This window comes from Podarcis melisellensis, assembly GCF_964234715.1.
Source record: "Podarcis melisellensis genome assembly, chromosome: 1".
NCBI lineage: Eukaryota > Metazoa > Chordata > Lepidosauria > Squamata > Lacertidae > Podarcis > Podarcis melisellensis.
The window spans coordinates 49,089,567-49,104,459 of record NC_138528.1 but is presented as its reverse complement, the minus strand read 5'-3'; the positions used below and the strand labels follow the sequence as shown (position 1 = coordinate 49,104,459).

The window sequence follows — 14,893 nt, the reverse complement described above, 5'->3', positions numbered from 1 at the left end:
GGTACCATGCATTATAATTTATCCCATTTGGACTAATGGCCTTATTTGCAAATTATACCCAGTTAGCAAGAAAGTAGTTTCCCGGTGAGGAGAGAACCATTAGCTCAATAATTTATGTCTTAAACGCTTTTGAGAAAGGCCTGATGAAATTACCACTCCATCATAATGTCTCTAATGAGGCTGTGTGCATCCACGAACCATCTTGAACCCCATTTACCTGGTTCTTTGACTTTGAGTTCAAATTTGACCTTCGAACTTCCGGCAATGACAGCATATGTCACATCATCCTCTTTTCCGACACTATTGATGGTCAGTGAGTGTTTGTTCCCCTCTGACTTGATGACATACTTGTCACTTGAAGCGATTTCTATTCCATTCCGCTGCCACTTCACCTTGATACCTGTCTTCTCTGTCTCTGCTTCAAAAACAGCAACACCTCCTGCGACGACATCTGTTGTCTTTGGCTTCTTGGTGAATGCAGAAGCTAAAGAGGACGTGAAAGGGTTTATTTTCCGCAGCAAGGCTGACAAATGCATGCAGATTTGCCCTCCCCACCCCCTCTTTCTATTGGATAACAAAAAGAATAAGACTAATCTGTGAGTAATAAGAAGAATACCTTGAGCATGGAACATCTTCCTTTGGGGGACTGTTGCGTTTTTAAGATTTTTTTTATATGGCGGGAATTTCATCTCATTAAGTCTAGTTAGAAATGTTGACAATTTTAAATTTATTGCTCATAAAAGCACAATACAGAAATTCTGAATTGCTAACATCATTTTGACATATGCTTGCCAACACCCTATCCCATTTTTGTGTAGAATTCCTCATTCACAACTTGTATTTGTTTAAATCACTATTTCACACTAAACTGTTTCCAGCTTCTACAAATCCTGTTTATTTTTTGCTTGAGCAGCTCTATTAATTCCGGGCAAAGCCATATTGTGAGAATTGGTTTATATTTCCATAATAGTTTGTCTATGAAAGAGATAATGTTTTAAATAAATGTTGTTGTTGTTTAGTCGTTTAGTCGTGTCCGACTCTTCGTGACCCCATGGACCAGAGCACACCAGGTACTCCTATCTTCCACTGCCTCCCGTAGTTTGGTCAGACTCATGTTTGTAGCTTTGAGAACGCTGTCTAACCATCTTGTCCTCTGTCGTCCCCTTCTTCTTGTGCCCTCAATCTTTCCCAACATCAGGGTCTTTTCCAGGGAGTCTTCTCTTCTCATGAGGTGGCCAAAGTATTGGAGCCTCAGCTTCACGATCTGTCCTTCCAGTGAGCACTCAGGGCTGATTTCCTTAAGAATAGATAGGTTTGATCTTCTTGCAGTCCATGGGGCTCTCAAGAGTCTCCTCCAGCACCATAATTCAAAAACATCAATTCTTCAGCGATCAGCCTTCTTTATGGTCCAGCTTTCACTTCCATACATTGCTACTGGGAAAACCATAGCTTTTACTATACAGACCTTTGTTGGCAAGGTGATGTCTCTACTTTTTAAGATGCTGTCTAGGTTTGTAATTGCTTTTCTCCCAAGAAGCAGGCGTCTTTTAATTTCGTGGCTGCTGTCACCATCTGCAGTGATCATGGAGCCCAAGAAAGTAAAATCTCTCACTACCTCCATTTCTTCCCCTTCTATTTGCCAGGAGGTGATGGGACCAGTGGCCATGATCTTCGTTTTTTTGATGCTGAGCTTCAGACCATATTTTGCACTCTTCTCTTTCACCCTCAATAAAAGGTTCTTTAATTCCTCCTCACTTTCTGCCATCAAGGTTGTGAAATCTGCATATCTGAGGTTGTTGATATTTCTTCCAGCAATCTTAATTCCGGCTAGGGATTCATCCAGCCCAGCCTTTCGCATGATGTTTTTTTTTTTTTTTTTAAATATTTTATTAAGTTTTTAATAAACAAATTTCCACTTTCAACACTGCATTCCCTGTGTAACCAAAACCTCAGCAATTTGTTAACTTGTTTTATACATAACAATATATCTTCCATTTTATCGTGTTATCTGATGTGAACATTTCAATACAATTGCATTAATTTTTAATTTCCACACAATAAAAATATTTCGTTACCTCACTTCTGTCTTATAGTGTCTTATTTATCAATTCAGAAATTTGCCGATACTGAAGCTATACCTTCCTAGAGAGGAGCATTTTTTAACATTCATACAACTTATAATGCTTTTTCAAATAGTCCTTAAATTTTTCCCAAACTTCCTCCGTTTCTTCTTCTCCCGAGTCTCGAATTCTGCCAGTCATTTCAGCCAGTTCCATATAGTCCATCAGCTGCGTCTGCCATTCTTCCAATGTGGGTAGATTTTGTGTCTTCCAGTGCTTTGCCAACAGAATCCTCGCTGCTGTAGTAGCGTACATAAAGAAAGTTCTATCTTTCTTGACCATCCTCTGGTCTACCATGCCCAGAAGGAAGGCCTCCGGTTTCTTAGGTAAGGTGAATCTCAGCACCTTTTTTAGTTCATTATGTATCATTTCCCAGAAGGCCTTCACTCTCGGGCAGGTCCACCAGAGGTGTAAGAATGTCCCTTCCTCTTCCTTACATTTCCAACATTTATTATCGGACAGGTGATATATCTTTGCAAGCTTGACTGGGGTCATGTACCACCGGTATATCATTTTCATAATGTTTTCCTTCAAGGCAGTACATGCCGTGAATTTCATTCCGGTGTTCCATAACCTTTCCCAGTCTTCAAACATAATGTTATGCCCCAAATCCTGTGCCCACTTTATCATAGAGGATTTGACAATCTCATCCTGTGTGTTCCATTTAAGCAGCAAGTTATACATTCTCGAAATTAGCTTAGATTTTGGCTCAAGCAACTCTGTTTCTAGTTTCGATTTTTCTTCCTGGAAACCCACTTTTTTGTCTGCTTTAAAAACTTCCTGGATTTGAGCATAATGCAACCAATCTCGCACCTTGTTTTTTAACTTTTCCATACTCTGTAACCTTCATTTATCTCCAATTTTTTCAATTATTTCCCAATATTTAGGCCAGTGGGCCTCCATATTGAGTCTTTTACGTGCTTTGGCCTCCATCGGTGAGAGCCACCTCGGAGTTTTACTCTCCAATAAGTCTTTATATTTTGACCAGACCATGAAAATTGCCCTTCTGACAATATGGTTTTTGAACAATTTATGAACTTTAACCTTGTCATACCACAAATATGCATGCCACCCAAAAGCATTATCAAATCCCTCCAGGTCAAGGACGTCGGTGTTCTCCAATAGAATCCAATCCTTCAACCAGCAGAGGGCTGCAGCTTCATAATATAACCTCAAGTCCGGCAGGGCAAACCCCCCTCTTTCTTTCGCATCTGTTAGTATTTTAAACTTTATTCGGGGCTTTTTGCCCTGCCAGACAAATTTAGATAAATCCCTCTGCCATTTTCCAAAACATTCCACCTTATCCACGATCTGGAGGGACTGAAACAAAAATAGCATTTTCGGCAATACATTCATCTTTATAGCAGCTATTCTGCCCAGCAAGGAAAGTTTTAATCTTGACCATGTTTCCAGATCTCTTTTTATCTCTGACCAACATTTCTCATAGTTATCCTTAAATAAATTCAAATTTTTGGAGGTCAAGTGCACCCCTAGGTACTTTACTTTTTTAACCACATTTAGTTCTGTTTCTTTTCTGAACTCCTCTATTTCAATAGTTGTCAAGTTTTTTGCTAGAACTTTAGTTTTTTGTTTATTCAGCTTGAATCCCGCCACCCGACCAAAATCAGAGATTAATTCTAACGCTCTTTTAGTACTAGAGGCTGGCTCCTGTAATGTCAATACCAAGTCGTCTGCAAAAGCTTTCAGTTTATATTGTTTCTCTCCGACCACAATTCCCTGTGTCAACCGGTCATTTCTAATCATGTTCAGTAGCACCTCCAGGACTGAAATAAACAACAGAGGAGATAGAGGGCACCCCTGTCGTGTCCCTTTTTCAATTTTAAACTCCTCTGTCACCACGTTGTTTACTATCAATTTGGCTTTTTGTTCTGAATAAATTGCTTCTATTCCATTTTCAAACCCCCGCCCTACTCCCATCCTTTCCAAATTTTTCTTCATAAACAGCCAAGAAATGTTGTCAAAGGCCTTCTCCGCATCAATAAAAATCAACACCGCTCTTGTGTTTGAATTAATCTGTAAAAACTCCAAAATGTCAATGATGTTTCTTGTGTTGTCAAATAAATGCCTACCAGGGAGAAAGCCTGCTTGGTCCTTATGAATCACTTCATTTAAGACTTTCTTAAACCTGCTTGCCAAGATGTCTGCAAAAATTTTGTAATCCACATTTAGGAGTGAGATAGGACGGTAGTTTTTAAGTTGAGTTTTTTCAGATTCTAGTTTTGGAATCAACGTGATGAAAGCTTCTTTCCACGTTTCCGGTGCCTTCCTCCCCTCCATAATCTGGTTACAAACTTCCAGCAATGGTTGTGTCAATGAGTCCTTCAGTACCTTATAATATTTGGAAGTAAGCCCATCAGGTCCCGGAGATTTGCCCAGTTGGAGGTTCTGAATGGCGCATTCAATTTCTTGGGTTGTAATATTACAGTTCAGGGTTGCTCTCATTTCCTGGGGTATTTTTTGTAATCCATTAGTTATAACAAATTGGTCCACCTCTAAGCTTTTTTGTGGCCTTTGAGAATAGAGTTCTTTGAAATATCTCTGAAAGGACCTTCTAATTTCATCGGGTTTCTGAACCATTCTCCCTTCAATCTCTAGATTTGTAACTGTGTTAAGTTTTTGTCTCTTTTTCAACTGCCAGGCTAACAATTTTCCACATTTGTTTGCAGATTCGAAGGATCTTTGTTTCATTTGTTTAATTTTCCATTCCACCTCTTGATTTATCAGTTTCGAGTATTGTGCCTGGAAAAACTTCACTTCTCTCAGTACTTCCTTTGATTTAGGCCTGGATCTCAGTTTTCTCTCTCCTTCTCTTATTTTCTCCAAGATCTTCTCCTTCTTTTCATTCCAGAGTCTTTTTTTAATCGTGTTCTGTTGTATTAGAAACCCTCTTATCACTGCTTTGCTTGCGTCCCAAATTATTCTTTTTTCCACATTTGTCTTTAAGTTTATTTCGAAATAGTCCTTTAAAACTTTTTGGGCCTTCTTAACAATCTCCTGATCTCTTAACAAGGCGTCATTCATTCTCCATCTGAACGATCCGGTTGTATTTAGTCTCAATTCCATTCTCAAGGCATTGTGGTCGGAGCAGGTTTTTGGGCAGATTTCCACTTTTCTAGTCTTAGGCGCCAGCCCTCTAGTTATCCATATTTGGTCGATTCGCGTCCATGTCATATGGGCCTCAGAAAAGAAAGTTCCTTCTTTCCCTAGAGGGTTCTTGATCCTCCATATGTCGATCAAATCCAAATTGTCAGTCATTTCAAAAAAGGTTTTTGGAAGCCTGCCATCTTTCGTTGTATTAGCACTTTGTGACTTATCCATATTCACTGAGGCGACACCGTTCATATCTCCCAACATGATAATGTTGTTATAGTCCAAATAGTCCAGCATAATCTCGTGCAGCTTCTTAAAAAATTCCGATTTTCCATCATTTGGGGCGTAGATTCCTAGAATTAAAAACTTTTCACCTTGTGTCTGGATTTCAATTGCCAAAATTCTGCCCTGTTCGTCTTTAAATACAAATTTTGGGGACAAGTTCTCCTTTGCATAAATCACCACTCCTCTTTTCTTAACTTTATCCGATGAAATAAATTCTTGGCCTAACCTTTTGTTGATTAGCACTTTTCTATGGAGTCTTGTCACATGTGTTTCTTGCAGGCAAATAATGTCCAATTGTTCTTTTTTCAAAATATGAAATACTTTTCTGCGTTTTTCTGGAGAATTCCCGCCATTTATATTCCAACTAAGAAGCTGTAGAGACATCCCGGTTTACTTCTTGGGTATCACAGTTGGGTATCTAGTTTGTCGTCCTTTTCCGGAAGCTGTGGTGCCGGGCCGCCTCCAGATGGTATGGATCCTGGTGGTAATCCCGGTGGTGGAGGCCAAGAATCTACGGCTCTCTTTTGGAGGTCCTCCTCGTTGTCGTGTAGGAACTTCTGGTGGTCTTCTGGTGTTTTAATTCTTACCTTCTTTCCTTTATAGGTGAATGACAGACCTTGAGGAAATTCCCACCTATAAGGAATTGCGTTGTATCTTAACAATTTGGCCAAGTCTGTGTATGTGGCTCTAAGGTCCAACAAATATTTAGGAATGTCTCTATAAATTTCTGCCCTTTTGCCTTCGACTTCCAGGGATTTTTTAAAGTGTTGGCCTAATATCTTGTCTCTTTCCTCTCTTGTTCTCAAACAAACCAAACAGTCTCTGGACTTATCTTTCTTAACCGATCTTCCCAGTCTGAAGGCCGTCACAATCTTGAAATCTTTATCTTCTTCAACCCCCCAAAATTTGGAAAACAGCTCCGTCAAGAATTTCTCTAGGTTGCCCTGTTCCAACTCTGGGACAGCCCTCAGCCTAAGATTACATTCCTTACTTTTCAGTTCCACCATTGACAGGTAGGCTTGCTGTTCTCCTACCTGTCTTTTCAGAGGTCTTACTTCCCCTTTGATCTCTTCCACCTTCTTGCACGCTTGCTCAGCTTTTTGATTGGCTTCCGCAGCTAATTTGTAGTTCTCCGCCGTAGCTCCTTGCAGTTTCTCAATAGCCTGAGTGTGCTGCGAAACCTGATCTGTTAGCTTGCTGATAGTAGATGTAGCTCTATCAATTTTAGATGACTGATCGTCCACCTTCTTATTCAAAAGTGCCAATTGTTCCAAAATTTGTTTCAAGACTGGATCAGTTCCTCCAGCTGCCATTTCTTCTGTAGCAGGCGTTTCAACTTCCTCCTCCTGCGCCGTCAACACAGTTGGCACCGAGGATCTACGATGATGAATCAAGGTTGTTTGGACAAGCTGCCCAGCTCTCTTGTCTTTTTTCTTTTCTTTAGCTTCCTCAGCTAAAGCTTCCTTAGCTTTAGCTGCTCTTGTTTTCGCTGGGCCACTCATTCCACAGCTGCTGTTCAAGGTCAAATAGTCTTTCAATCCATGAGAAAGGCAAGTCCAGAGTATAAACAATTAAACCACAAAAAATCCCAATAAGATACAGTTCCCAGACCACTAAGCCTCCGTAAATCCACTAGGGGGGGGGTTTCAAAGGAAAGAAAGTTTCTTTTCCACCATCAAAGCTCCTATTTCAACTGAAATCCCCAAGTTCAGAAAGGAGGATTTCAGAAAGTTCTGTTTCAAATTAGTGCCACAAGGTAACGGAGAGGTTTCGATGACAGTATTAAAGCGATAGTGTATCCATCAATGCAACAGTTTATGTTAAAAGAAAAGTTTCAGCAGCCTGACAGTACTCATTTGCAACACTGGCAGTCCAATAACTCGGTTATCCCCTTCAATTCCACATCTCTTCACAATAGGAGGAAGATTCTCTAGCACACTGAACCAAAACATTTATTTCTTCACTCTTTTTCAATTTCTAGAAACACACAGTCTGTTAATGCCCCTTCTTACTTCTTTCAAAATCTCTTTAACGCTTCAGCCCGCATCGGGTTCTTTGCTTTGCTCCGATTAGCAGGACCGGAAGGCGGACTTCCTGTTACTCGCCTCCCGTTTTCAGCCGAAATAGTCAAATTTAAGTTAATCCTTAATCAGTACTTTGGTACCCCTTACTCACGGGTAGATTGCAGCCAATCTCGATGTTTTTCAAGAAGAAAGGTCGGCGCTCATCAGCAACAGCAGCGCGGCTTCACTTCCGCGAAAAGAGCGATGAACTCACAGCGCCGCTCCCCCGTTCACGATCCGGAGCCTCTTACGAGGTCCCTTCCTCGCTTCTGGGGGGGCTTCTGGCACCCGCCGAGTCCCACGGCCACAGGCTCGCTCTGCCTGCGGTTTATCTGGATGGGTCTCCGCTTCGCCGTAGCGGAGGACCCTTTTTCGCGGAGCCCCTCTTCACTGAGTAAAGAGGACCGCCATTGCCGTTTTGCGCCGCCTCCGGAAGTCCAGCCTTTCGCATGATGAATTCTGCATATAAGTTAAATAAGCAGGGAGAGAATATACAGCCTTGTCATACTCCTTTCCCAATTTTGAACCAATCAGTTGTTCCATATCCAGTTCTAACTGTAGCTCTTGTCCTACATAGAGATTTCTCAGGAGACAGATGAGGTGATCAGGCACTCCCATTTCTTTAAGAACTTGCCATAGTTTGCTGTGGTCGACACAGTCAAAGGCTTTTGCATAGTCAATGAAGCAGAAGTAGATGTCTTTCTGGAACTCTCTAGCTTTCTCCATAATCCAGCGTGTCAGGGTTTCAGGGAGAGAAGAGCAGATGGGGGAGGAGACAGAGAGCGAGGGGGAAGAATCCCAGAGAGATGAGGAGGAGGATGACGATGCCCAAAGGTTCTCCATGAGTCTGACCAGTGAGTCAGAGGATTCCCAAAAGGGGGCTCCCCTGGCCAGACCGAAAGGGGGACAAGGGGGAAACAGTGAGGAGCAGGGGAGAGAAGGGAGAAGCCCCAGTGGGGGTCGGAGGCAGGAGCCGGCTTCTCAGCCGGAACGGAGTGAAGGGGGTGGAGTTACAAGTGTGTCAGAGGGAGCAGAGCAGGAGAGAGACAGGGGAAGGAGATCGGAGCAGGGCGCTCAGCCGGAAGGGGTGGAGAGCAGCACCGAGAGCAGTGTAGCGGTCAAGAGAAAGGTCAGGAGCAACGTACGCGCGCCAAGTTCAAAGGTAGAGGCGCGCGGAAGTGAGGAGAGCCCTGGGGAGGAGCCCGGCCCTAAAGCGAGAAGGAGGGGGGCAGAGGCGTCAGAGGATTCAGCCTCGGGCGAGTCCCGGAGAGGGGGAACTCAGGGGGGCAGAAAGACCCTGCGGAAAAGGAAGGAGAGGAAGAGGTGGTCCAGGGCTAGCCTCTTAAATTGGTGCCGAGGCGGGACAGATTCAGAGGGGACTTCAACGATCTAACGGTACAGATGTAGAGTCACAGACATGGAGTGTAAATGCAACCATAATCTTCAATAAAGACTTTCTGTAAATAAACCGGATCGGAGTTGGGTCTCTTGTGAGCTGGGACCAAACGGGTGACTCTGACACAGCGCATGTTTGCAATTTGGTCTCTGGTTCCTCTGCCTCTTCTAAATCCAGCTTGCACTTCTGGGAGTTCTCAGTCCACATACTGCTTGAGCCTTCCTTGTAGAATTTTAAGCACAACCTTGCTAGCGTGTGAAATGAGCGCAATTGTGCAGTAGTTGGAGCATTCTTTGGCACTGCCCTTCTTTGGGATTGGGATGTAGACTGATCTTCTCCAATCCTCTGGCCACTGCTGAGTTTTCCAAACTTGCTGGCATATTGAGTGTAACACCTTAACAGCACCATCACTTTCACTGGCCTTGTTATTTGCAGTGCTTTCTAAAGCCCATTTGACTTCACTCTCCAGGATGTCTGGCTCAAGGTCAGCAACCACACTACTTAGGGTGTCCATATCTTTCTGGTATAATTCCTCTGTGTATTCTCGCCACCACTTCTTGATGTCTTCTGCTTCTGTTAGGTCCTTACCACTTTTGTCCTTTATTATGGTAATCTTTGTACGAAATGTTCCTTTCATATGTCCAATTTTCTTGAACAGATCTCTGGTTCTTCCCATTCTGTTGTTTTCCTCTATTTCTTTGCATTGCTCGTTTAAGAAGGCCTTCTTGTCTCTCCTTGCTATTTTTTGGAAATCCGCATTCAATTTCCTGTATCTTTCACCATCTCCCTCGCATTTTGCTTGCCTTCTCTCCCCCGCTATTTGTAAGGCCTCGTTGGACAGCCACTTTGTTTTCTTGCATTTCTTTTTTATTGGGATGGTTTTCGTTGCTGCCTCCTGTATAATGTTACGAGCCTCCATCCATAGTTCTTCAGGCACTCTGTCCAGCAAATCTAAATCCTTAAACCTGTTCCTCACTTCCACTGTGTATTCATAAGGGATTTGGTTTAGATTGTATCTTATCGGCCCAGTGGTTTTTCCTACTTTCTTCAGTTTAAGCTTGAATTTTGCTATAAGAAGCTGATGATCTGAGCCACAGTCAGCTCCAGGTCTTGTTTTTGCTGACTGTATAGAGCTTCTCCATCTTTGGCTGCAGAGAATATAATCAATCTGATTTCGATGCTGCCCATCTGGTGATGTCCATGTGTAGAGTTGTCTCTTATGATGTTGGAAAAGCATGTTTGTGATGACCAGCTTGTTCTCTTGACAGAACTCTATTAGTCTTTGCCCTGCTTCGTTTTGATCTCCAAAGCCAAACTTGCCAGTTGTTCCTTTTATCTCTTGATTCCCTACTTTAGCATTCCAATCCCCTATAATGAGAAGAACATCCTTCTTTGGTGTCACTTCTATAAGGTCTTGTAAGTCTTCATAGAATTGGTCAATTTCAGTTTTTTCAGCACCAGTAGTTGGTGCATAAACTTGGATTACTGTGATGTTAACAGGTCTGCCTTGGATTCGTATTGAGATCATTCTATCATTTTGAGATTGCATCTCAGTACAGCTTTCGCCACTCTTTTGTTGATTATGAGGGCCACTCCATTTCTTTTACGGGTTTCTTGCCCACAGTAGTAGATATGATAGTCATCCGAACTGAATTCGCCCATTCCCGTCCATTTTAGTTCACTGATGCCCAGGATACCAATATTTATTCTTGCCAACTCATTTTTGACCACATCCAACTTACCCAGGTTCATGGTTCTTACATTCCAGGTTCCTATGCAATATTTTTCTTTACAGCATTGGACTTTCCTTTCGCTTCCAGGCATATCTGCAACTGAGCATCCTTTCGGCTTTGGCCCAGCCGCTTCATCAGCTCTGGATCTACTTGTACTTGCCCTCCGCTCTTCCCCAGTAGCATGTTGGACGCCTTCTGACCTGAGGGGCTCATCTTCCAGCATCATAACTTTTATATGCCTGTTGTCTTTGTCCATGGAGTTTTCCTGGCAGGGATACTGGAGTGGCTTGCCGGTTCCTCCTCCAGGTGGATCACGTTTGGTCAAAACTCTCCACTGTGACCTGTTCATCTTGGGTGCCCTGCTCGGCATAGTTCATAGCTTCTCTGAGTTCTTCAAGCCCCTTCGCCACGGCAAGGCAGTGATCCATGAAGGGCTTATACAAGTGTTATTGGACTCCAATTCCCATTCGCCCCACAGGCAAGCATGACAAAGTGCTGGAGCTGCAGCCTAGCAGCATCTGTCAGTCCACCCTGTGCTCTTGCTGTTTAAACATCTGGGAAGACTCATGCAAAACAAGTTCCCGGAAGGCAGAACTCTATTTGTGCAGCTGAGTGAAAGCACCAGACAATTTGATCCATTGTGTTTGCACTATGGGTATTAATATTTAAAATCCCCTTCCAATGGATATTAAGTAGCTCTTTTAATACTCATTAAATTCATATGATATGCAGAAATTTACACATATCACAGATGCTAAAACACAGAAAAAGGAGGTGCAGGGACACAGGGAGATCAAAGCATATGTGGTGATTGGTACTGTGCTGCTATGCACCAGGGAGCTTTTTCGCAGTCTCTCTAGCACAATTGGGAGTCAAGCCATTTTGGAAGATTACCAGGAAGCACAAACATCTACCATTTGGCTCCTTTCCCCATAGCATTGGGTTTAAAAAGATTTAGGGAAATATTTCTGTTGAAGCCCAGTCATCATCACTCATCCTATTAGCCTCAAAAGCGTTTGTAAATATGTTAACTGCTTGACAACAATGCAGCCTGTAAAAGTTCCAACTTTTAAATGGCATCTTTTCAGCTGCAGTCAGGAACTCCCTGCTGTGCTGCAGGGCTGTTCACAAGAGGGAGGTTTTCTATTTATATACTATTTTTTTAAAAAATCAAGCTGCTGTAGAGTTGAAAGACATTGCAACTCACAGGTAAGATTCACACATTATGTTTTTCTATCATCATGATGTTATCTCACATTGTTCTTCTCATACATCACTTCAGCTATTCTGTGGAAATGACTCAGCTTTACAAACAAATAAAAATAGTCTCCTTCCCTGAACTTGGATATCTAATATCTCTTTCTCTTAATCATCCTGTAAGATCCAGTCCCATTCCATTTAAGGTAATTCTTAATAGTTCTTCCTGAAGTATAGCCATGTCAACATGTTGCTGCCAAATGATTAGTCAAGTGCCTTCTCCATAAAGCTTTCATGATGTACTCTGGTAAACTAGTACAGTGTCCAGCCAGAAGGACACTGAGAATTTGTGTCCTCTCAGATGTCTCCAGTTCTTCCATGGCAGTTATGCCATGCTGTCCCCGAACCCCTGGACTGCTACCATCTTAAATCAAATGTTTCGATAACTTCCAATTATTGTGCAGTTGATACTCTAGCCTTAGCTGTGCAAACATACTAATTATTGAGGGAAAAAATTGATTTCATGCAACGTCACAGTCAATGTTAAGGATATGACAGAATATGGATCAATTAACCAGAAAATTGTGTATTTTACCAAATCACATCTCTTGGTTGCTTAAATTTGCATTGTCACAATTTCATCCAATGAGCATAAAAACTAGTTCCAGAACTTCTTAAAAGCCAACAAATTAGCACATGGCTTAATTCCGCCCCGCCCCCCCCTTTGAGCTTGCAACCCTGCATCAAATGCCCCCTTGCCCCCCCTCTGATTGGCTCCGGGGCCATAAATGCCCCATGCAGGCTGCATACCTTAGGTGATTTCTCACTGGGCTCTGCAGTCTGCAAAAACTACAGTCACTGGATTGTCCTTCATAATTTTGCCCTTGGACCCACTCAAGACTGCTAGCTCTTCCCTTAGCCAGGACTTGAATTAAAGAAGAAAAAAGTAAGGTAATCGAATTATTGAAACCCCCCCCCCCAATTTTAGGTGAGTCATGGTCCCCCCTCCACCCATTTAAAATGGGTTTCCCTCTTAATTTGATGATCCCAAGCAAAGCTCTGGGCTTTAGTTCACTCAGGCTCATATACGCATTCCCCCCCTCCAAAGATTAGATTTTTGAATGGGAGAATCCCTGTTCCTTTATTTAGTTTTACTTCCTGTGAATTCCAGCACAGCCATGGCACACATGAAAATAAATGATAATGGTATTTTCTTCCAATTTGCCTCCAATCAACAAAATAACTGCCCATGAGTTTGGCATGTACATTTGAATGCTCCAAATGTGTCAGTGAAGGAACTTGTCTAAGTGTTTTGCTCTGGAGCTATATAACGTTACTATAAATTCCTTAGCTGAAAAGAGGCAAAGGCACTTTCTGCACTTATAGGCTTAGCTACCCCTTGATCCCAACTTGTCAAGTCTCGCTATCTTACATTCTTCTTCCCCTTCAGCAGCTGAGGCTGTAAATTCCAGTAACATGAGTAAAAGGCTAGCAATAAGATGGAGACACACACACACACACACACACACACACACACACACAGCCTTACTTTATAACCTTGTGTATATAATTGTTCTGTACATCTGTTGTGCCACTGGTGCAATAATGCAAAATAATTATATTTATATCACCTTCCCTTTTTACAGTTCTTCTAAATCTGCAAATAAAAACAAGTAATACTTAATGTATGACTAAAGAATTACATAACCTTCAAGCTCTTCAAAAAGAAAACCTAGTAAAACATTCCAGTCTGTGAATCTAATTATGCCTCGCTTAGATTCCAAGAGGAATTTAAAAAGCACAAAGAGACTTACGGCAGGTTAAAGGCCAACAAATGTATTACCGCATAAGCTTTTATAGACTAGAATCTGAAAGCTTAAAACTAGTGCAATAGTCTTTAAAAGTGCCATGGAACTCACATACTGGTATCTTTTTTTTTTCATTCTCTTTATTAATTTTCATTACACACCAATACACACAAGACAAATTCATCACAAACAAAAAATAAACCAAACAACACGGCTAAATAAAAAAAACCAAAGAACAAAAAACAACATATAACTAATTGACTTCCCTCCACCTCGGTTTTGGGTTATATAATAAAGGATTTTTTCCGACGTTTATCTTTAAGACTTCTGCACATCGGAGGGTTATATTTAGCCTACTGTGATCTTTAGATTTTTAAAATCTGCTTCAATATATGTTATGAATTTATTCCATTCCTTAATAAACGTTGTTTCTTTCTGATCTCTGATTTTTTGTGTTATTTTTGCCAATTCTAAGTATTCGAATAGTTTACTTTGCCAATCTTTTACCGTTGGGATACTAATTGACTTCCAATTTTGTGCTATTAATATTCTAGCAGCTGTTGTTGCATACTGGAATAAAGTCATGGAATTCACATATCTACTACACTGGAAATTATTACAGAGAATGCAAAGGTTTTTCTGAAAAACGTGAACACCACTGCTGTTTGCAAGTCTCTCTCTCTCTCGTTTACTTATCAAAAGCAGTTTTCTTCTTGAAAACCCAGTCACAGTGCCTAAAGTTCAAACTTTGTTAAGTATCACTGCTCTTCCCACAAAACTTTATAAGATGATTCCATATTTGGAAAGTCCATTTTATCGCTTCCCTGTTTGACCCTGTAATTGTTCCCAAGATAACAGATACATTAATAAAATATAATAATGATTTCAGAGCACTTTATCAATTCAGAAATCATTGCAACCCACTAGATGTGTCTTCTTATCCTATATAGCAGATGGAGGTGCAGGGATGAGACTAGAAGCCTGGAAAGTAGTGTGTGCATGACTGAAGTAATATTTGATAGGAGATATTGTATACTGTATGTTGCTTGAGGGGGCAAAAACTTACTACAATCAGGGAGCCCAGAGAGAGATGGTAAGCCCCCATCAATAACAACAGGAGAACACAAGAGCTCTGCAGTTCAGAGACCTGTCTGGTCCAGCATCCTGTTCTCACAAGGGC

At 41.7% G+C, this 14,893-nt stretch overlaps 1 protein-coding gene across 1 annotated transcript in view; it reads right to left on the bottom strand.

The window, feature by feature from the left end:
• Nucleotides 1-14,893, bottom strand: part of MYBPC3 (myosin binding protein C3) — a 79,815-nt gene that overhangs the window by 61,392 nt on the left and 3,530 nt on the right. The window contains exon 2 of the mRNA XM_081902685.1: nucleotides 218-484. Coding sequence (XP_081758811.1) covers nucleotides 218-484 — 267 coding nt within the window. The remainder of the gene's footprint in view (nucleotides 1-217; nucleotides 485-14,893) is intronic.